The 24,207-nt window shown below is 35.8% G+C and overlaps 1 protein-coding gene across 4 annotated transcripts in view; it reads left to right on the top strand.

Moving 5' to 3' along the window:
- Nucleotides 1-10,220: 10,220 nt before the first annotated feature.
- Nucleotides 10,221-24,207, top strand: part of LOC103695628 (ABC transporter C family member 2-like) — a 52,710-nt gene continuing 38,723 nt past the window's right edge. Inside the window, exons 1-11 of one of the 4 annotated variants that reach the window (XM_008776998.4) lie at nucleotides 10,221-10,514; nucleotides 11,006-11,439; nucleotides 12,038-12,216; nucleotides 12,787-12,826; nucleotides 13,057-13,216; nucleotides 13,342-13,456; nucleotides 13,545-13,625; nucleotides 13,762-13,786; nucleotides 14,701-14,757; nucleotides 20,613-20,678; nucleotides 23,332-23,406. In XM_008776998.4, the coding sequence (XP_008775220.2) occupies nucleotides 11,107-11,439; nucleotides 12,038-12,216; nucleotides 12,787-12,826; nucleotides 13,057-13,216; nucleotides 13,342-13,456; nucleotides 13,545-13,625; nucleotides 13,762-13,786; nucleotides 14,701-14,757; nucleotides 20,613-20,678; nucleotides 23,332-23,406 (1,131 nt within the window). In that variant the 5' untranslated portion in view covers nucleotides 10,221-10,514; nucleotides 11,006-11,106. Of the gene's footprint in view, nucleotides 10,654-10,999; nucleotides 11,440-12,037; nucleotides 12,217-12,786; nucleotides 12,827-13,056; nucleotides 13,217-13,341; nucleotides 13,457-13,544; nucleotides 13,626-13,761; nucleotides 13,787-14,700; nucleotides 14,758-20,612; nucleotides 20,679-23,331; nucleotides 23,407-24,207 lie in introns of all 4 variants that reach the window. The other 3 variants (XM_008776999.4, XM_008776997.4, XM_008777000.4) reach the window with 3 other exon arrangements.

Raw genomic sequence — 24,207 nt, forward strand, 5'->3', positions numbered from 1 at the left:
GTGGTCCGGTACGCCCAAAGGACATTCTCGAGTTCTTCGACCCAAGCTTGCCCCGTCCGACCGATTCGCGAGATTACAACGAACTCAGTCGGTTTTCGCAGGCTCACCGACTAGAACCACCCGATTGTTTTTTCGGGATTACAATCGAACCCTTACACCGTTGGTTTTAACTTCGGCTCATCAACAAACCTTACTACCCTTGATTCAATCCCCTGATTGAATCAAGAAAAACAACAATTTGGGAAAGGTTACAAGGAAAGCTTCTTAATAAGCAAATATTAAACAATATGAATAGAGTAGAGTTAGAAGCCCTCAAACAGATTTTGAAAGAGGAAGAAGGGGCTTCTCGAACTCTGAGTCTCCTCTTGAGTGCGCTGAAAATCTGATGTCAGAGGAAGAGCCTTGAATGCGAAGGGAAGACTTCTAGGAATGTATTGAATGCGGTTCTTCCTTCTTTTGCTTGACTTTTCCTTTTTTTTTAATGGACTCTTGAAAGTTGGAAAACACTTAATGCTCAGATGGAGTAACTCTCTTGATGTCTACTACTGTTCACTCTGGCTATTTAAACAGTCTCCTTTGAAAAATAGCCGTTAGACACTGATTTGTGGCCGTTCTGCACAGTCTGCACTTCCTGACAATGTATCCGTTGGGGTCGGAGTCGACTCGCTCGATCTGGAGTCGACTCGGCTGTTGCTGGAGTCGACTCATGCTTTACTGGAGATGACTTGCCCACTGTTCAGGATTTGAATTAAAGTGTTGTCCCGTTCTAGAGTCGACTCGGGCCAAACCTGGAGTCGACTCGCCAATATCTGGAGATAACTCGGCACTTTTGGAGACGGCTCGTTCTCAGGTTTCCAGAGATCTATATTTTCTGCATTTCTCTCTCGAGTCGACTCGGATCATCTTGGAGTCGACTCGGCTCTCAGAGCCCAAAAAACTGATCCTTTGTCTTTTGAGTTGAACTGTCTCGGAGTCGACTCAGATTATCTTGAAGTCGACTTGGCTCTCAGAGCCCGAAAACTGATCCTCTGTCTTTCAAGTAGAACTGCCTCGGAGTCGACTCACACTTTGTTGGGGTCGACTCGGCTGACTTGGGGTCGACTCTCGTATTCTCGGAGTCGACTCGTTCACAGAGTCACTTTGTTTGGTTTTCTCCCTTTCAGTCTGCTTTCCTCTGAGAGTCGACTCTTGCATGTTTAGGAGTCGACTCGCCAAACGTTGGAGTCGACTCGCATCCTTCTGGAGTCGACTCGGTAACAGGGTCTAGAAAACACTTCTCTGTCTTTCTGTCTGTTACTCCTTGGAGTCGACTCGGAACCGTCGGGAGTCGACTCGGCAAGCATCGGAGTCGACTCGAAATCGTCGGAGTCGACTCCGTGACAGGATTTGAAATTCATCTTTCTATCCTTCTGTCTGTTCTCAGTCGGAGTCGACTCGTAGTATACCGGAGTCGACTCGGGCTTGTGCCAGAACCTCTGAAACACTTGGAGTCGACTCGTAATCTTCCGGAGTCGACTCGAGCTTCAGACTTTGGCTTAATTGAATTCAGCACTTAGCCAAATGACCTTGAACAAAAGCTCGATGCTCTTAAATATAAATTCACATATATTTGCCTGAGACATTAGATTGAATTCATTAATACAACATGAAATATACTCAAATGCTTTGAGCTCATCAAAATCAAATAGGGGTATAACCAATCACTCCACAAGTCTTATTCTTCCTTTATGCTACTCCATTTGATTGAAGAGAATAGGGAGCAGTCACTTCATTAATGTTCCATGATCTTCACAAAATTGAGTTATATCATTAGGTGTATATTCACCTCCCTGATCTGATTTAAGAATTTTAATTTTTTTTTCCTGTTGGTTCTCAGCTTCGATCTTAAAAATTTTAAATTTGCTAAGCACCTCATCCTTAGTTTTAATGAGATAGATGTAACAGAACTTGGATAGATCATTTATGAAGGTCACAAAGTATTTGTTACCTTTCCTAGAAGTTCTACCAAAGTCACAAAAATCACTATGAATCAACTCTAATAGATCTGAATCCATATTAACAGATTTAAAAGGCTTTCTAGAAAGTTTGGCTTCTACATAGATTTCACATTTCTCATGGTTCTTAAGATCACTTTTTGGTATTGAATTTAGATTCATTAGTTGCTTAATTATATTATAATTTACATGACTTAATTTACCATGCCAAATAGAAGGAGGTTCTATATTCATGATCAAAGAATTTTCATTTATTGAAGGAACTATTACATTCAACTTAAACAATCCTTCACTAAGGAGTCTTTTTCCAATAAATATTACACCATGAGAAATTATAACTTTATTGGACTCAAATTAAGACGATAGCCTTGTTGGACAAGCAAGGAACCACTAATTAGGTTTCTTCTAACGACCGGAATATGTTGATGCCGTGCAGGGATAGGACTTTCCAAAAGTAAGCTTTAAGTATATACGTCCCACTCCTAGCACACACGCCTCCGAGCTGTTTGTCATGATCACAGCTCCTCCACTTCAGACTTGGTAAGAAGAAAATTAGGAGCAATCCAAACAAATGTGAATACCAGCTCCAGTATCAATCCACCAATCAAATGCTTGTAAAGATATGTTAACTTCGGAAGTTAAGGAAACAGACTTGAAAGTAGTCTAAGAAGAGCCAACGCCGGAAGTTACCATGTTGACTTGAGCACTAGTCTTTCTTCTTAGATTGAAGAGATGCAGTCTTCTTATAGAAGCACTGGAGAGCCAAATGGTTGGTCCGACCACACACATAATAGAAACGAACACCACCTTCCTCTTTCTTCTTCTTCTGCTCCTGGGATTGGATTGAATTCCCATTGTGGTAGTTAGGGTTTTTAGGATGGTAGGGTTTCTTTTTGTAATGCTTATTTTTGAAGGGTCGGTTCTAATTTTCCTAGATGGAACCTCTACATTATAAGCATCATTCTTATTTCTAGCAGAGGTTTTACTCCTGAGCATGTGCTGCTCTTCAATCCTAATGGAGTTCAAAACTTGGGTTAGGGAGAGACCTCCATGGGTATGGCTCAGAGTCTTAGCAAAATCAGACCAGAAATTGGATAGTTTATCTATCAGACAGGCTACTTAGAATGATTCATCCAAATTGGTTCCATTAGCCCTAATCTGGTGGATCAGGATTTCAAAATAATGAATTTGGTCATTCATTGGCTTTGAGTCCACCATCCTAAAGTTATTGAAGTCGGAGGCCTTAAACCTCTTTACCCCAGCATCATCAAGACCATATTTGCTATCTAGGATATCCCAGAGTTCTTTAGCACTCTTGGCTGTGTAATAAATGACATACAGCCTTTCAAAAAGGGGACCCAGGATTCTATGGATGCAATAATAGTTTATCTCATCAAGTGTCCCAAAAGGTGTGCTGGTGGAGGCAGAAGGTTCAGTTTAGGAGGAGGATGAACTCCAGTTTGGGTTTGGGTTTTGGCGAGTAGCAGATCGTGAAATAGTTGGGTTGGACCCGTTATGAACTTTAGTAGTGCTCTCACCTATGGCTGAGATCAACCCTAATATGGTGAACTAGAACCGCATTTGGTTCTGCTACCTCCTAAAGTTATGGCCATCAAAGTTTTCAGGTTTGGCACTAAGGTGATTACTAGTATTAGAGGCCATAGGTTCAAGGTTATAGAGAAGGGACATAAATCTGAACGAAGGCAAAAAGTTTATATTAAAAGATTGCATTAATTTTTATATTGAACTTTGGATGTTTAGTTGATATATCCAAAAAATAATAGCCAGATCAGCTCTAGATCGGTGCTGGAGCACTAGGCTCACTTAAGTACGAGTCTTTTTTAGGCCCGTATGCATTTTTGACAAACTTTTTTTTGACACTATTGGTTAGTGAACATAATCACTAGAAATCACACAAATTCAATTTTTAGAAAAGCCTAGGTGCAAACTTAAATTGGTTATTGTGTATCAATCAATTTTCCAACTTTATGTTTGAATTTTTCGAATTAGTAATAATTGATTACTAATTTAGTGCTAGCAAATCAATTATTGTAATTGAGATCTAAAATATCAATTTAATAAATTATATAATTTATTACCTTATTAGAATAATTGATTACTAATTTTGTGCTAGCAAATCAATTATTGCAATTAAGATCTAAAATGTCAATTCAATGAATTATATAATTTATTACCTTATTAGAATAATTAATTACTAATTTTGTGCTACCAAATTAATTATTGTAATTTAGATCTCAAATGTCAATTCAATAAATTATATAATTTATTACTTTATTAGAATAATTGATTAAGATCTAATAAGTCAATTCAATGAATTAATTATTATGTATTAACTAATTTCCGAATTTTTCGTTTGAATGGGATCTAAAAATTACTCCTTGAGGAGTCCAAATGGAGGTATGATAAACCTCTTGGAGGTTAAACAAATTATTACCTTTTTAGAATGATTTACTGAATTATATATTACTAACAAAAAAAATAAACCAAATACTTCTTTGGATTGTTAGCAATATATCACCTAAATAAGCAAATAAATCTATAATCACAATTAATAGAAATTCTTAAAAGAAATAATATATATATATATATATATTTTCTTCGGCATTATAATAAATCTATTTTATCAAAAAAGAAACTATTCTAGCATAAAATAAATCTATTCACTTAATATATTTAAATTATAAAATTGCATATCCTACATATCTACTAATATTAAATTTAAAACAAAAGTAAGAGGAAATAGCTTGATTGAAGGCCGGTCGAAGCGCGTAGACACTGTCCCAAAGAAGTGTTTACCCTCACGTATGGATCTCCCGGCAACTCTCCTTAGAAATACGATGACCCTAAACTTCTTCTTCGGTACGTCTCGGAAGAAGCCAAATCGAATCCGATCAGACTTGCAGATCCAGCGAAGAACGAAATAAAATGAATAAAATAAAATAAATAGAATTGTAAAAATAAAAATCAGAAGTGGATAAGAGGAAGAACTTTTCTTCAGAAATTTTTTGGTATTTTTCTCTAATTTTTCGTATCCCAAATAGGATGAAATTGAGAAATATATATAGAACTGATTATAGGGGGTTATTCGTCTTTTTGCGGATGCACCCGCGGTGATTTCGCGAACAACGAAATTCAAACAAAAAAATAAAACCGTAGCGAGCGTCAGCCCGCTGGCTGTTGCGCATGCGGCCCGAGAATGGCTGCATGCGTATTTAATTTTTCTAATACTGCTTATATAAGCGAGGGTCGACGTTCGTTCCCGGGTAAGGTGATCGCACGCTTTAACTGCTAGATAATCACCCATGCATTACGCACGCGGGACTCAACCGTATGCGATCATGGGTTGAGCTGAGCTGTCCGAATCTCTATATGGCTACAATTGGTTGCTGGTAAGTAAATCAACATTGTCCATGTTGATTCGGAAAGCCTATAAAAAGCCAGCAGTAAAAGAATTTAAAAACTCTTTGGAGCTCCGTATAGCAAAAGCCACCTATTTAAAAAGGAAGGACTATCTTGATATTTGAATTAAAAAAAAAAACCTATCATGTCAAAATCGGTAGAGTGAAGCAGGTATCAGGTGCAGATTTTAATATTTCTAATTTGAAATCTTATGTAGTTGCTCCCACTTGTTTCCATCTTAACAAGATGTTTCTGGTCAAATAACGTTCAATATAAAGACATTTTTTATACAATCTTTTGTATTAGTCCATTCCACCATTCAGCACCCTCGCGTAGTCGACCTAGTTATAGTTATTATATTTAAGCGTCTCTAACATGCTAGAAAAGACTCTTCCATGGCGTGGATTAGATAAAAAAACCCCTCATTATAGGAAGGTTAAGAAATCAAGTATATGTCAAGCACTTGACTATATTATACGACGGTTAACAAATCAAGTATATGTCCGGCACTTGGCTATATTTTTATAAAGCTAACTAAAACAATATAAAATGATCCTCAGAAAACTCCTGTAAACATTTTGAAGTATATATTACATGGTGCACCCAACCTATAGTCCAACATATTAGAGAATGCAAGAGAATTGATCACCTACCATCTATGCATCAACCAGCGGTAGGTAATTGACCAGTCGCTGATGGATGCGATGACGGTGTTGCATGGTTTAATTATAGACAATGGAAGGGAAAGCACCGGAAATCTAAATCCATACCTAATTTGGAATATAAAATTTACCCGGATCCATATATTAATCCTGAACCAGCTTTTCCAAGATGTTACGGATTCATGGAGCAATAAAAACATCGTTCTTTATTAAAAAAAGAAAAGGTTCACCAGGATTTCAACGCTGTCAGTTTCGATTTGGTCCTGGTTCAATTTTTAACAGGCTCAACCAAAATATTTTATAGTTGGACGGTCTAGGCGGGCCAGAAGAAGGAGAAAAAACGCCCTCTATTTTCAAATCTAAAGGTACCAAGTGGCTGTCACCAGTGACGTCCATGCCTAATACCAGCAGCCCACTTAATTTGAAGCACTACCACCTTTAACGGACGTGTTTATAGGAGTTGGGCCCGGTTATATTCACAGTTCATCAGCCAACCTCCATGCGTCCATGGTCAGACCGGTAGTTCCTTTTTGTTGAATTAAGAAAGCTTGATGTTGTTGAGGGGTTTCCTTGAACTTTCTTAAAACTTGCTATAGATACTCCAAAATGAATTCGTACAGGCCGTCTTTACACTTTTATTATGTTCGTTCATTGATGACATGGATTGCATGATTGATGTGGCATTTTGGCCTTCTAATTTTGCTTCTGAATCAATCTCCAAAGCTTATTAAAAGGTTCTGTACCTCAAAATTAGCTTATTAAAAGCTTGATATCTTTAGGCAAGAACATAGTATAAAGAGGCCACAATGACCATAGATTCTATCATCCAAAAATAAAATATTATAGTTTGTTTGTTCTCTTTTCTCGAGAAAAAAATGTTTTTGAAGTAAAACAAAAATGAGCATCGATCATTTATAGCGAAGGCTGTGAAGTCGTGGATGGTTGCCATCAAGATATGGACTATCATTAAATAAGATAGAGCGTGTGCCGTATCATATATGGTATGTGTTGTTTGATAGTCGTTTATCTTTTAATGGTAGTCATTTAAAGATGCACAATATTCTATAATGTATGGGCTATTTTTTGTGTGTAAGTTTTTGTTGGTTCAGATTTATTGCTGAATTACTGGACCAATCTAATCTTTATACCTACAAACATATACACACACATATATATATATATATATGTATGTATGTATGTACGTATGTATTTATCTATCACGTTTTTTTTTTTTTTTGGGTTAGCACCGGATCCACAGTGTCCCGCATTCTAGCGGAATGCGGCATGGGCTTCGCTGATGGGGCTGTTAATCGCGAAAACGTGCGCGTGAGTGCCTTCAGGTCAACCTTGTCCGGGTCAACCCACGAGCACCGCAATAAAAGCCCAGAAGACGAAAACAGCCGCTTGTTAGACCGACGCTGTGCACACCCCTCGCTGTTGAGTGGGGCCCACCAGGTGCAATAAAAGCCCAGAAGACGAAAACAGCCGCTTGTTGGACCGACGCTTTCCACATCCCTCGCTGATGAGAGGGACCCACTTCTGGTGGGCCCCATTGCATGACCCATGGACAAAGTTTCCAGTGCCGTGTCCGATACCCTTGTGCTGACCACGGAATAATTAACGGACCTAACGGTGGACAGTTCCTAAAAGGTGTTAGACAGGACAAAATTTTCTCGCCCTCTTTGAAAATGACCCCATAAAATATCTATGCATAGACAACAACCTCCGTCCATCATACCCAAAAATAACATATCTACTATGTAGATTATACCATCCTATGGTGATTAGCTTTGCTGTAGAACTTGTGGGATCTACAAAATGAAGACAACATCCCTTTTCGTTATAAATAGGTCCGCAAAAGGGTCTAGTCCGGCCGGGTTAAGTCATGCTTCATCCCAGCTAGACTTGATTTCATATTTAAAATCTGGACTTAATCTGAACTTAATCTATTAGCTACTAGGGTCGATAGAAAATAGTTTAGGTCTACAGATCATTTAGATCGAATTAAGATCAAGTATGACCAGATTCAACTTCAAATATTCAGTTTTGGGTTAGGTTGAGTTTATTGTTTGAGTCCAGTGTGTAGCTATTTTTTTATAGTTAAAATATAATAATTAATAATTAAATATAAATTATTAAAGTTTATATAAAATTAAAAATAACCAACTTAAATTTGAATCTTTATTCAAAAATCTTTAATTTTATTTAAGTAATTGATTATTTTTAAATTTTCAAAGTACGATAAAATATAAATTTTTAAATATAATTAAGTGAAAATAGATGGGAGAAGATGTAGGCCCTGTTTGGGAGAGCTGTTGGCAGTAGAGCTGTTGGAAGTAGAGTTGTTGGAAGTAGAGCTGTCTGAAGTAGAGCTGTTATAAAAAGCTGTTTGCTGTTTGGTAACTACATTCGTAAAGTGCTGTGATACTTTGTTTTGTGTTTGGTAAACAAACTGAAAAAGTACTTTTGTATGACAAAATTACTATAAAGGACATTGCATAGTATTATACAACAGAACATAATAAAACATAACATAAATTAATACATAAATATACGATATAGTATAATATTATTATAATATAAAATAATATTATGTTAATATAGCATAATAGTAATATAATTATTAGAGTAAATTAATATTTGGTAATATAACATAATATTAAATTATTTAACATAACATATTAATGTATTATGATATAATATAATATATATATATTATATTTATAGTATAATACAATAATAAAAGTATAAAATATTATAATTATTAGTATAAATTAATTTCTCATAATATAACATAATATTAAATTATTTAAAATAACATATTAATATATTATAATGTAATGTAATATAATACAATATTTATAGTATAATATAATAATAAAGGTATAAAATATTATAATTATTATAATAAATTAATTTTTCATAATATAACATAATATTAAATTATTTAAAATAACATATTAATGTATTATAATGTAATGTAATATAATATAATATTTATAGTATAATACAATAATAAAGGTATAAAATATTATAATTATTAGTATAAATTAATTTTTCATAATATAACATAATATTAAATTATTTAACATAACATATTAATATATTATGATATAATATAATATGATATTATATTTATAGTATAATACAAAAATAAAGGTATAAAATATTATAATTAGTAGTATAAATTAATTTTCCATAATATAACATCATATTAAATTATTTAACATAATATATTAATGTATTATGATATAATATAATATGATGTTATATTTATAGTATAATACAAAAATAAAGGTATAAAATATTATAATTATTAGTATAAAATAATTTTCCATAATAATTTCTCATAATTTTTCATAAAATAATTTTCCGCGGTCCAGGGGCTCTTCTTCGTGGTCCACGCTCGAGGAGGACCTCAGCGTGGACCGCGAGGTTGATGATAAAAAAAAAACAATAGATTGGTTTTGGAAGGTATGGAAGAGGATTAAAATTTTTTTCTTCTAAAATATGGTTCAAGAGATGCATAAAAAAATTGAAAAGAAAAATACTTTTTCTTACGGAAGGGAGTCTGACGGCTAGGGTTCTTGGCTCCAGGCTTCCAGCAGATTTTTAGGTTTATAAAAGGACAAACTATGTAATTATGTTATTTTAATATGGGCATTTTTGTCAAAAATACAGCTTTCCGAAAAAGCTGAAACAGCTTCCTCCCAAAAGCTCCAAATTGGAGCTTCCTCCCAAAAGCTATTTTCAGCTTCCCGCAAAAGCTGAAACAGCTTTTTGAAAAATTTACCAAACACAGTTTTTCACCTAAAAGTACTTTTGGAGGGCCAGAAAGTGCTTTCTGGCCCTCCAAAAGCTCCCCCATACAAGGCCGTAGTTGTTGAGATGGAAAAAAAAGGTAAGCTTAGCTAAAAATTTATTCAATGAATTGGAAATGATATTTAGAGCGAAGCAAAAATTTATATAATTAGGACTTTTGATCAGGCTAGATTGGATCTCAATTAGATCATGTTCATTTTTTGATCCAAATTAAACCTATATGATATACAGATTAGATTGGGTCTGACCTAAAATTTAGATCAGATTTAATTTTTAAATCAAAACCTGATTAGATCGGGTAAATCGGATTGGCATTGGGCATTGGGTTTTAGTTTTTTGATTTTTTGGTAATTGCGATGCGACCCATTCGCAGCTCTAGATTTATGCATAAATCTCTCTCATTCATCTCGTAAGCGCTGACGGCTGGAATCTGGATCGATTCTTTTGGATTTCTTTTTGGCTGCCCCCGATCCCAATCCCACGATTACGAGGGGACGGATCGCGAGGGCCAGTGCAAAAGCGGGAATAAAAGAGGGGCAAAAAGCGGGGAGAAAAGAGCTGGTTCTTCGGTGGGCTGCCTGTTGACCACGGACGCTCTCTCTCCTCTACAACGGAGGTAGCTCTTCTCACGCTCTCTCTCGTTTGGATCGGCATGGTTAGGTTTTCTGTCTGGATCCGGTTCTTGTTGGAGTTGCTCCGTGTTCTGATCGGAAGAGGAACCGGAAGTGAAATCCAACTCGTTCTCTGATCCAAAGGTAGATGAAACAGAAATCCGATTGAAATTCATGTTTTTATTTGGTGTTTGGAGATGATATTTGTTTATCGTTTCTTTTGTTTTGTTTTTTTTTGTTTTTTCTCTCTCTCCCTGTGGGTTAACGATGGCTTTATATAAAAGACATCGAGTTTGTGTGGTTTCGGTACGGTTTCTATCGGATAGGTTTTTTTTTTTTTTTTTTTTGAAGTAAAAGGTTTCGAAAAGGTCGATTTTTTCAAAGGAAAAGGAGAAACTTAGTATATATTTACCGTACGCTGAGTTTAGTACAGTTATATAATTGGAGCTTTTTGGGTGTTTGTCTTACCTATCTTTCCTAATTCTTTGAGTTGTAGGGAGAGATTGCTCGCTAAAAAGCTGTCTGAGCGCGAAGAAGAGAGTGCGAGGCAGAGACGGAGCCAGTGGTGAAGTGATTTGGAGGTTGGAATCTTCAGCTATGGGATTCAAACCGCTGGTCTGGTACTGCCGGCCGGTGGAGGACGGGGTCTGGACGAAGGTGGTGGAGAATGCTTTTGGAGCATACACGCCCTGCGGCATTGAGACCCTGGTGGTTGGCATCTCCCATTTGGTTCTCTTGGCCGCATGTGTCTATCGGATATGGAGAACTAGGAAAGATCTCACTGTTCAGAGATTCTGTCTGAGGTCCCGGACTTACAATTACATGTTGGGGCTGCTGGCCGCGTACTGCACTGCAGAGCCTTTGTTTAGGCTGGTCATGGGCATGTCGATAGCGAATTTGGATGGACAGACCAATCTTGCCCCTTTTGAGGTGAGCGAGTTAAATCTAATTTACTCATAGTGTTATCTCTTGGATTGATCGAGTTGCTTTTTATTCGGTTGGGAAATGTTCATATCTGAACCCGTAGTGTGGTTCATCGAATTATCAAGTATTCTACATTTTTATCATAAATTTGTGAAAATGTACCTAACGGCAAGCTTTTGTGAGTTTGCCCTGCTTTTGCAACTGATTCATATAGATTATCACGAGCTTGAAAGTCACATTGGCTGAAGTTTGCAATATGCCATAAGAGGCCTTTAAACTGAACCATAGATGAGATTTGAAAAAGATTTCTAAATTTTAAACATGCTGTAGCTGTTGAATTAGCATGCAATGATCAAACATTAAGTTAGACTCTAAGTTGACATGCCTGTAAGCACACTCGCTTTGCCCCCATCTTTTCCAACCTATGTGAGAGATAGACCTGAAAAATGTATCATGCGTGGCATTTTTTTTCCTTCCCTTCCTTTCAAATTTCTTACATCTGTGAAAAGAGTTTTTATTGTATTGGTTTTGTTTTGCAGTTTGACGTGTATATTTAGCTACATACTTTGATGTTTTTATCTGCTATCGCCATTCTCCTTTACAGATAGTTTTGCTGCTCGTCGAGGCTGCATCTTGGTGTTGCATGTTTATTATGATTGGAGTAGAAACTAAAATCTACATCCACAAGTTCCGGTGGTATGTCCGGTTTGCAGTCATCTATGTTCTGATCGGGGAAATTTCTATGTTCAATCTTGTTCTCTCAGTGAGAGAGTACTATGATAGGTAAGATACTTGGTTATATTTAGTTACATGCAACTGCTTTACCATATCTGCTTCATAGCAGCTATTATCTTAACAATTATCATGCGACAAGTTGATATCATCATCCAAAATCAAGAATTTGTTTGAATTGTTGAAAATGAAAAGTTAGGAAGCTCTTAGTAGTTAATGTATATGGGTGCATGCATGTGCTTTTATGCAACAGCATGCAATAGTATTTTAACACCAGGTGAAGATGAATCCATGTAGATTTGAGAAGTTTATCCTGTGTCCATGATAAATTCATGAAGCATTAATATTATCATGATTTGTAACATCATCTGTTCATGAAGCTGAAATAGACCTGTAAACCATACAGATTTCTTATGTCACAGTCCAATATTTAGATGCCATCTTTTGTTAAATTTGGACCAGTGTAGTTCACACCTAATGGCAAAACACACACTTTCATTTATGCAATAATAGTTTTTATGCATTTAAGTTGCAATATGCATGCCTTCTCTTATTCAATAGCAGTTTTTATGCATTTAAGTGGAAGGGAAATTTTATTGATATCTATGTTTGTCTGTGCAGGTCAATATTTTATTTCTATATTAGCGAGATAGCATGCCAGGTTTGTTTTTCATCTTGTGTATTTCTCACTGATACTTAAATTAGTGATCATGACCTATGTGTGCCTTAGGAGTCTGTTCACTCATAGCATTTCATGAATTTCATACCTGTACTCTACTTGTCTTTGTTCACAATGTCATGCCCTTTGATTGGTACAGCATCTTGGTCAAACTTCTGCATCCATTTCAAAACATGCAAAACTTTGTGAATGATATTATTTTCTTAATGCAGATTTTGTTTGGAATTCTGCTGCTGGTGTATGTTCCCAGCTTGGACCCTTACCCAGGATATAGTCCAATTAGAAATGAGGTGTTTGTTGATAACACAGATTATGAAGCACTTCCTGGGGGAGAGCAGATTTGTCCTGAGAGGCATGCCAATATATTTTCAAGTGAGTACTGTGACAATATGGTTAAATACTATATATCATTGACCATTATGAAAAACAGTAAGATAAACTTGCTTTGCTCTAACTGGTGCATCATCTTGGGTCTTTGCTGTGACATTTTTTATCAGAAATATTTTTTTCATGGATGACTCCCCTCATGCAACAAGGCTATAGAAGGCCTATTACTGAGAAGGATGTCTGGCAATTAGATACATGGGATCGGACAGAGACATTGAATGACAGGTATTCTTTTGTGTCATCTCCTTAATTAGTTCCTCTTGGATCACCAATCTGTCAATTGCATAATCTTTGTAATGCCATTTTGTTTCAGGTTCCAGAAATGCTGGGCTGAGGAATCCAAGAGACCCAAACCATGGCTTTTGAGAGCACTGCATCGTAGCCTCGGAGGAAGGTATGAGCTGATAATTGCAATTTTCTTCCATAGGTCCTGGAGACAAAGTGTTCCATTCAATTTCATTTTCTAAAATACTTCGCATGATTAAATCAACTACCTGAGAGATTCAGTCGCATTTCTAATTTGTCTACAGATTTTGGCTGGGGGGATTTTTCAAGGTGAGAAATATTAATTTTGTTGTCTTAGAAGATTTTTTTTAATTAATTATTTTGTTTTTATAAGTTGAAGATAAAGATTGTGAACATACTGGAAATCTACATGGGTACAACAATTTGGTAGTATCTGTTTTCTGGAATCAGGGAAATTTAGTTGTTTAATGAATGTTCAAAACCTTGTTTAAGATATTTTCTGCTGTATATCTTTTCTAACAAGTTAGACCGAGATTGTTGAAAGTAGTTGTATTTCTGGGGCCGCTAAAGTACAAATTATGAAGGATGGAATGACACCAATATTCTGAGATCTCATTAAGAAACTTATGCATACATGGTGGGTCGAATCAACAAAACACCCAAGAAGGGCTCATGATTTTTCTGAAATATCTCCTACTTGTATCTAGTTTTATTGTATTTTAGCTATGCTGATTTACATTGGATGGTCATGTATTGTTTTAGTAAGATACATGAAAGGACATGACAGTGGTACTTATATGTAATGTGCTTCTCTGGATACTTCATTTGTTTCATCATTGTTTCCCATCCAAGATTTCTCATGGTATGCATCCTTGAAGATTGTCTTGTTGGCTTTATCATTTTGAGATATGTAGTGAAATGGTTGCTAACACATGCACATTACAATTTTTATGAACATGTTTGTTTGATAGAACATCACACCAGTGTACAAGTGTCTAGAGGAAAAATCTGTTCTTGATTATAAAGGGGTTGCATTTCTGGATTCTTTTCCGTTAAAACATTTTATCTCTTCACATCAACCTTTAGAAATTTTAACTATCCATTTAGTGAAGAATATGTTATTATCTATTTACTACTACCATATGTTCATATGCAAATTTTTTATATTTTTCATATTTTTCCATGAATAATTTTGTTTCTTCATCTTGCTACTTACCTTGCAGATTGGTAATGATGCTTCTCAATTTGTGGGCCCACTAATACTGAACCAACTCTTACAGGTAAATTCTTCTTCTGGTGACAACTGCATATTATATAAGACACTGCCTTCTCCTGCTCCTCATTTTCTCTGTCTTTCCTCTTCTTGATACATGTAATGGTCAAAACTTTTAAATTTTTCTATGAAGTTTTTCAAATATAAAGATCCCATCTTTTCCGGACTGAACAATCTTTTGGTTTGAAATGAAAATCAGAATTTAGTTTTCTATGGATGTAGATCTGTGTGGAAGTTGCTTACAGTCTTGCAGTATTTGCACAGAAAATGTTGCCTTTTCTTTTATGCAGGTATCCTGCATGATCATGTTTTCTTGCTTTTATACTTTTGTGAAGTTTTTTCTAGAGGAGGTACAACAATGTTAAAACTTTGCAACATATTTTGTTCATTTAGATGACCTAGTCACTGTGGAAAAGACTGTTTACTAGCTATACTTTTTAATATCTATGGCCAGTGATGCATACTTTTGTTGTAGATGACCTGACTAATACTTTTAATGTAAGGGATGGCTAATTAGTTATACTTTGAGTTGGAACCTAGATGATCAAAGCCCAGGTCCAGAAGTAAGGTCACGTACCATGGCATTTCAGCTATTGTGCAAAGTAGTTCTTATTGTGAGCCAAGAAAAGGAATGAGGCAAATTGAACAACTATGTATAACTTATATCATCTGCTGTAATTTGTTTTATATCTTATGAGTCCATGGAGGACAAGACAATGAGGTAATCAGGGCTTTCTAACCATGGCTAGTAAGGGCGGTTACAAAGTTAGCCAATAATGTTATTAAGAAGGCAGGCAAATGTTAGGAAAACATTGTCTGCAACTCAGATCAGATGTAGGAGGACTATTAATGCAATTGAATGCTCTGCTACTTGTTTGAGAAGTCATATAATGTTAGAAATTTGTTCAGGAGAGTTATTGTGACCTGTGTATTTGCACATTTTAGTGACTAAAATGCGTTTGACCTAGTAGATGTGACAACAGTAGAAGTTTATGCACCAGTTAGTAAAAATGATTTATAAGATTGTAATTTGTTCTTTGAAGCTTGGTACACCGTGTCGTACCGAACCGGATAGTATGGGGCATAACGTACTGTACCGGTTCAGTACCAGTACCTTGCTTTGAAGTATAACAGACTGTGGACTCCTTAATGAAGGCTATATTGGCAATGGGTGTCATGAAGTAACTACAATAGAGGTTGAAGTTGGATATCCTTGAGGATTTAATTTGATTTCATGTGCTTGAGATATTCAATACCATTACTATCGTATTAAGCATGTACAGATTATATATAGCATCTAGAACAAGCAGTGAATGTAGCATCTACAACAAGTAGTGACATATGCAATGATAACATGTATATTGCCCAGGAAAAGTAGCCAACATAGAGCTAGAATCAGCTGATGATACAAGGGACAGGATGAAAAATAAGTTTCTTCAACAAAATGTCGTCAAAAACTTTTCTTTTGGATATGCCTGTTCATTATGAAATGTCCATCAAGTGATTTTGCTTTTATTGAACATTTTCAATGGTAAGTGAAATTTAATTGATGAATATATTATCATCCACACCTTTACCTATTAAAAAGGGGCTGCTTGTGGTCATTGATCAATGTATTAAAAGGAAGTTGTGATAGACAGGTATTTTTTAGTAACTGTATAGCGCAAAATTGGATATAATTAATTAGATTTGGTAAAAAAGGATGAGTAAGGTGATACTCTTAAAGTTATTTGAGGACCTATTTTGGTTCAGCATGATATTAACTAGTAAAAAATTAAAATATTTTCTTAGAGTCATAGATTATATTATTGATCTTTCCAAAATGGAAAAATCGTAATAATTCAGGCAAGCTACTTGAATAAGCATCTCTGCCAAATAATAAATAGGCACATCTACCAAATAATAGACAAGCAACATAAAGCTGGGAAAAATAATTAATTAGGAATTATTGAAACATTTAAGACATAAGTTGTAAGTAAGACATTTGGGCACCAATAAGAAAGATGGGGGTTATAACTCATCCGCATAAAAGTCCCAGCTTGCAACAAAAGTAATCCATATTAGATCTACATGAACTACCTTGGCCAATGCTGGTCTTACTGAGTTTCCTAGGCAACAACTAAGTAGCTGGCTTGCATGGAGAGTCTATTGGCCTATATAGAACCTAAGCAAGGAGCCTGGTTGGGTGTGGGGGAAAAGGCTAGGTGGTCCAGGCTTTCACCTTCTATAAAAACGAATATGGAGATGCAAATCCAACTCAACAAAGCTGCAAGTTAGGATTAAGCAACTCTTATGACTGATTGACAGCACATTAACTCTTAAAGAATTGGTGCTGAATTCTAGTCTGGAGAAACTTTTGGAAGTAAGGGGCTTTATGTGAAACTTGGAAAGTAAATTAGCAGGTTAAGGGATGTACATTATTAGTCATAATATATGCACATGCATCTAGGATGCAACCATTCAAAACCTTCCTCAAGTTAGAGTCTAGTTGAGGAGGGGAAAAAGGAAGATCTACTCTCTTTTGGTTTGTGGGAATGGAATTTCAATGTGGCATGGTTTAAAGTTTCATACAAAATGATATATTTTGTTGGAAAATTTTCAGCTATTAACCTACAAAAAAAGTATTTCCTTGTATTAGCCCCCTTTTTAGAATTTTGTAGGAAGACTCATGCTTTTAGATGAAACCACTTACAATTGGTATGGAATATATAAACCATGAGTCAGGTGTAGATACTAATAGTACCTTAAGTCCCTTATTTAGGATTTGTTGTTAAAGATTTTTATGATACAAGATACAAGTTTTTTCTTTTATTTTAATTTAAAGAATATCACAATACTAGCAAGGGTAGCTTGATATGGCACACTGCTAGTTTGTGCCAAGTACCAAGGCATGCTAGCTTATAAAGATGTGCAGAAAATATTAGATCATATATTGGAAGTATCCTAGAGAGTTCTTTCCTTGTTTTCTGTGTTACTATTGATTGCTTTACAATAACAAGTAGTCATGTACTTGACTTTCAAATAATTTCTTTTTATTATTTAAATGAACCTTGTAACTCAACTTAATTTTAACATGTATATTGTTGTTGGAAGGAATGACCAACCCTTTAGTCCTCGCATAACATAGGAAGTTCAGCAACTTCGTATCTTTGTCGGAGATGAAAGGAAATATATAATACATATTATAAAATACATAGTATGTTCTAACAACCTAGGATTTCAGTCAAAAAGCCTAGCTGAAAGGTATTCTTTAGGTCCTTTGACCATATATAAGTTCTCGAGTTCTCCCCAATGCACAACCAATGTGGGTCTAAATACATGCCCGCACGGGTTCTCACATACTTATCTTATTTAAGCACAACGTTATAACCAAGCTGAGGGTCCAAATCCAATCAGAAACACCACGATCGGTTCATGATTAGCCCTAAGAGAACCTGTACTGCAGTGTCCCTTGCTCCGCATGGCTGTGGGCCAGATACCATTTGTAATGACCTAGAAACTCACATAAAAATGCTAATTGAAAGCTATTGTTTTGGATTTCTTATCCAAGATCTCCCAAGTGCACAACCAATGTGGGACTAGCACATGCCCACATGGATTCTCACATATGTCCTCAACCCTAGCTATTGCTAACTTGCTATCACTAGAAATCATCAATATCTATGTATTGTGTACTCTTGTGAATATCCTCTAGTGATGCGAGGTAGGTTGATCTCATGTTTACTATGTTGCAGTATATACTCTAAAAATTCTAGACCTATGCAACTTCTTTAACATAAATTGTGGCATAGAAGTTATTTTTATGTTTTTTGTTAGTACCTTTTAGCTTTACATTTTTGGTTTTATGAGTAAATACGAAATAGGCATGCTATAATGGTACCAGATCTTCTTTAGCATTGTCATGTAATTTATATGCAAGACATCACATCTTTTCTCCCCCCACTCTATGTCAAAATCTTTCTCTGGTTTCTATGTTTAATAAGCATTTATAATGGATAAAACATTCACTTATATAAAAGTTCGACTTATGGGACATAATACAATGTTGATCAGCACAAAAGTTAAGCTAAAATTTATTTTTATCATATGTTTTAATTTTATTTTGGTATTTTGACAATTATATGTCTCTTCAAATGTGCCTAAGACTTAGCTGCTTACATGCATAAGCATTACATTAATTGCTAATTTTTCCATATCTTATTAACTTTTACATTAAATTTTGATGGGATGATTTTTTCTTGTTTGAGAATCTCAGAATGCATGCATAGTTTATAGAGCACTGCCTCAATTTTATTTTATATCAAATTAGCAATCCAAATGGATGAGATTTGATGTTTGGGGTGACAATTCCTTTCTCCATCCAAATAACCTGGATCTCGCAACAATTCCTGCATATATACATAGATTTGTTGAAGAGAAAACATATTCATGTATAAAGAATTATATTAATTTTGTTTACAAAAAATGTGTCCATTTTAGAAGAAAAATTCAAAGGCCCCTCAAGGGCCTCAACCCTCTTCACACTTATTTCATAGTTTAATATCTCCGAATGCATGATTTGAACTACTATATAGTGTAAAATGCATTTGGGCAAATTTTAGTGGAACAGAGAAGTTGAATCTGCCATCATATTTGGGATAGGTTGAGCTATGCTTTGTAGTTTGCACCATTGCTAAAGTACACAAGCCTGCCATTTGATGCATTACACTAGGGTCTACAGGGCCAGTATGGGCCGGTACGTACCGGTACCACCCTAAATCGGTACAGGATCAGCGTGGAATCTAGTACCGGGTTGGTTTTTTGAAGAACTGAGCGGTACATTTTCTATACCGGTCAGTTTTTCAAATTTTTTTTAAACCATAGCGTGCTGCGCTATGGTTTTTCAAACAAAGTGACCGTTGTCGGCCATTTTTCCGAGACCGGATACATCAAAGTTCACTTAATTTCACACAATAAGATCCAACAGAGACAAAACTTCAAAAAAAAAAAATGCTGGAACCCAAAACTCGGCCATTCTCCCGAGACTGGTACGGAACTGGTGCGAGACCGCTCTGGGCTGCCACCGGTACGCCGGACCTTGCATTACACCGATAAAACATGTCATGCCTATAATGATACTGTATGATACACAGCGATAAGTAGCACACCATGGTATCTTGTATTGCATGCCACCATGGACTACCACAGTGCAGTACATAACCTTGTCATGCTATGCTGCCACACATTCCCAATCACATGAAAAATGAAAAAGAAAAAAAATAGGCACCTAATTGTGTTAATTTATTCCTGTCTATGCCAAATGGCAGGTAGACACAATGGCAAGGACAATTATTTCATGATAGAGGGGTTTGTACTCCATATACTGTCCCCGTTGATGGCGGGCAAAGTACATACTTTACGACATAGACCAGATTACTGCAGAACATGTATCGAAGAATGCACGCTTTGTATCACAAAAGCATCTTCGCTGTAGGATAGTTAGGTGCTTTAGATCATGCTCTTTTCAACAAAGAAGTGATATCTGCCGAGTGTTCATTGGCAATAGTTTCTTGGATGAGAATATTAGGTAATATGGCTAGTACAAAACTGAAAAACATGAAGCACTTCATTTTTGATTTTTGTGCTTCAGACTTGCAAATTCGAACATAAGATCATGGTTGGACATTTTTGGAAGAAGATACTATTAAAGTTTTTTATTTTGTCCTCCATGTTGAAAACCAATTTTGTATTCATAATTGTTTTATTGGTAATAAGTTTGTCTGGTAGATCTATACAAATATGCAGTTTTCATATATATAAGTTTTCTAGATTTGTCCATCTAGTGTGGTGAATCTTTTTCTAAATAATTGTTATAAAATGCAGTCTATGCAAGAAGAAGATCCATCTTGGAATGGCTACATTTATGCCTTCGCAATTTTTGCTGGAGTGGTATGGAACCATATTTTCAGATTAAATGTTTGCAGTTTAAAGTTTATGTCATTTCTACTCTCTTCTTCTGTATGTTTTTTAAATTTTTTATACACTCAGTATCTTCACTTCCTATCTTATTGAATTTTGCTGAATAAATGGAAAGACATATATTTAGAAGGTAGTATAGCAAATTCCATGATGTATCAGTTGCTTCCATACTTGTAGTACTGCTCGCTAAAATATTTCTAAGTATTTTTATTTTTTTTGACCTTTACTGCTGTTCAGATCAAAGTACGCTGTTTCGGTATCGGGCCCCCGTATCGGTGCCATCCTGTCACTGTGTTGGTACGCCTCTGTACCATGTACCGGTATTGACTGGTATGGTACAGTATGCTCCGTACCTTCTGGTTCAGTATGGTACGGCATACCGTGGTTCAGATTTTGTTAAAATTACTATGTATGTGGGAAACCTATTCACAAAAAATAATATTTTAAGAGAAAATTCCTATGAAATTGCATTAATTACCTTTCTAATTTAGAATTAACATGCTGGAGATTACATTGATATAAGCAGCTATTCGTGGATCAAGAGTAACTTTTACACTAAGATTGACACATTCTAATTGAAAGTTCAGGTGCAGTTATGGAGCATTTCAAAATACAATTACAATGGGCTTTATCTTACTGATTGAGCTTAAGAGTGTGATAAATGTACATATGATGTATGAGTGTATGAATAATAAAAGTATATGCAAATTGGTGGCTCTAAGAATCCTTAGACTCACAAAGGTTCAGTGACTAAAATGATGTTTGGCTGTAGATATTTAATGGATGCAGTAACATGAGTACTTAAAGATGTATATGAGCTATGTAGAAATTTATAATGTAATTTGCTTAAGCTTTTAAAACTGAATTTCTAGCATTGAAAGCATTCTGATAATCATAATGAACGATATGATTAATTACACTCATGTTAGAATGAAGACGGTCACAATACGACCTGTGCAGTAATATGAGCTGTGATATAAACTGTTATAGAACATTCGACCTTTGTGGTGGAGAAAGAAAAATGTTCAATTTCTTGTCATTCCAGGCGATCAATGGATGTTCTCTAAAAGTGACCAAGTATTTGGTTGGACTCTTTGCATTGTAGATATCTTAATGTTCAACACGAAGTGACGAGTTAATAAGAAGAACAAATTAAATACACGAGCAATGATGTTCATATAAACTAAAAAATAAGTACACTACTCACAGAGAACGCACTTTGCAAGAATTCGAGGCAGTGTAAAATTGTTGATATAAGTTGAAATGAGTATGTTTTCCACCTAGAAATAACAACAAAAGGAGAAAGCATATTAAATCTTGAGCCAGTAATGATGCATTCTTCATTTTGTCAAGGCATAATAAGAAAGATGATGGTACAAGAAGATACTTTCACAAACCTCTTATAGGTACTCATTCCCATGGATTGTATGTCCCCATAGATTCAATGAAAATTAACACTAACCAAAGCGAAGGAAGAAGGTTCTCAAATTTCAATATGGTTAAAATCAAAAGGGATTAAAGTATTAAACCAAGAAGGCCGAATAGACCTGAATCGGGCTATTTGGGCTATACTGAACCAAACTGATCAAGAACTTGAACTATGTGTGCGGTCGGGTCGTTTTGGCCCCTTTAAAGCCTCACGAGTCCCTTCTACCTCCTCGATGCCCTTTGAAGCCTCTCTCCTTCTCTCTCTCTTTTCTCATTCTACCATGATCGGAGCTCCGAAGCTCCATTGCTCATCTCGCTCACCTGGTCACCAGTCCCGTTCACTCAATTGCTCATCCCGCTTGCTCGGTCACTCGTTGGGCTCCTCTTTGATGCTGATCAACGCCGACCGATGTCCAAATAAGCCTATCTGTCTCCCCCTCCCTTCTCCCTCCTCTCTCTCCCCCTCCCTCTCCCTCCCTCTCTCTCTCTTCCTCCCTCTGCTTCTCCCTCTCCCCTCCCCCTCCCTGTTTTGGTATGTCCCAACACGGTATGATGTGGACATGCACCATATTGAATTAGTCACCGGCCGGTACGACCTTTGGTACCGGTTCAGCAAAACCATCAAACTCTATTTGAGTTAGCTTTAAAATTGATAGTCAAAAATACAAAAAAATAGCATCAAGCTAAACAACCTCATGGTAGGGACTAGCTGCATGTCATTTTGATGCCACAGGAACGTGAATTAGATAAAAGCCAAATTGTGATGTTTAGTACAAAAAATTGTGGAGGTGAAGTAGACATCCAGGTGCTTCATCTGATAATCCCCTCCCCTTTTCCTTCATCTATAGAGTGATCTCGGTACTCTTGCTTGGTTTTGCTTTTGAAAATATAACAGATCATTGTCCAAATACAGATAATGTTTCTAAAGTAAGTTGTACGAGAAGAGGATTTTAATATCAAATTGCCAGTCCTGCTTGTGGACCTAAATTTCGAAATGCCACAGTTGTTTCATAACTTTAGGGAAGTTACTTTGGCCAAATGTATACACAAGGTTTCCAAATTGATTTTGCAGTTGAGATGAGCTATACTTGGTTGTTATACTTATTCTAATCTTCAGATGTTTTCAATTTTGCAGATATATTATAAAATTTTTTGAAGTTAGGCTTTTCTTTCTGACTGAAATTTTACTGATCAGGCATTGGGAGTGCTATTTGAAGCACAATACTTTCAGAATGTTATGCGTGTTGGCTTCAGACTGAGGTCTACCTTGGTACGTTTTTGGTTTCATAATATTTTTCTGTCTATGATTAGATTTTAAGACATCAAGTACATTAGCTAACTCATTGCTTTAGTGTTTTGTAATGATAAAAGCAAAGCCTCATTCAACATATTGTAATGATCAGAGGAATCCTCTTCTCTCACTCATTGCCTATCTGATGCAATCTTTGTCCATGATCCTACCTTAACATCATGTTTTCTAAAGTCACTAAGAAGAGTTTAATTTTTTGTCAGAACTAGATTCACTTGGTTGCTGCTGAAGCAGCAAATTGATGTTGTCAAAATGGAACCTAAAGAGGCTTACTGCACTTCTTCCTATACTAGACAAGTATTATGATACACATACAAACTATAATTCACCTACTGATCCATATAGAAGACAGATGCAGGGTGATGAACTTCAACAGAGTTTTTATAGCCACGATTGATTGCAGATGATGGGATTTTAAACATCCTGGGGGACTTCCAACGAAGTTTTATGCTTCAAGCATTTTTTATCTGCATCAAGTTGACTGATGCTAGCAGAGGCATTTGCCTACTTTGATATTATAAAAAAGTAAGAGTGGAAGATCTTGGTTATACTATGATAGAATTAGGTTCTTATTCCTTGCAACACTTACATCCTTTTATAAGAGAATTAATGACATCCAGTGCATTACCTTCCATTGTCTCCCCAGCATGTGCATGCACTGTTAACCTGCTTTTTCTGAAGTGGCTTGATGATTTACTTGTCCGCCAAGAAAGACTACATTGTCAACCTCCTCCAACTCTGAATAATCTTTTAGAACCATAA

This window comes from Phoenix dactylifera, unplaced genomic scaffold, assembly GCF_009389715.1.
Source record: "Phoenix dactylifera cultivar Barhee BC4 unplaced genomic scaffold, palm_55x_up_171113_PBpolish2nd_filt_p 000164F, whole genome shotgun sequence".
Lineage (NCBI taxonomy): Eukaryota > Viridiplantae > Streptophyta > Magnoliopsida > Arecales > Arecaceae > Phoenix > Phoenix dactylifera.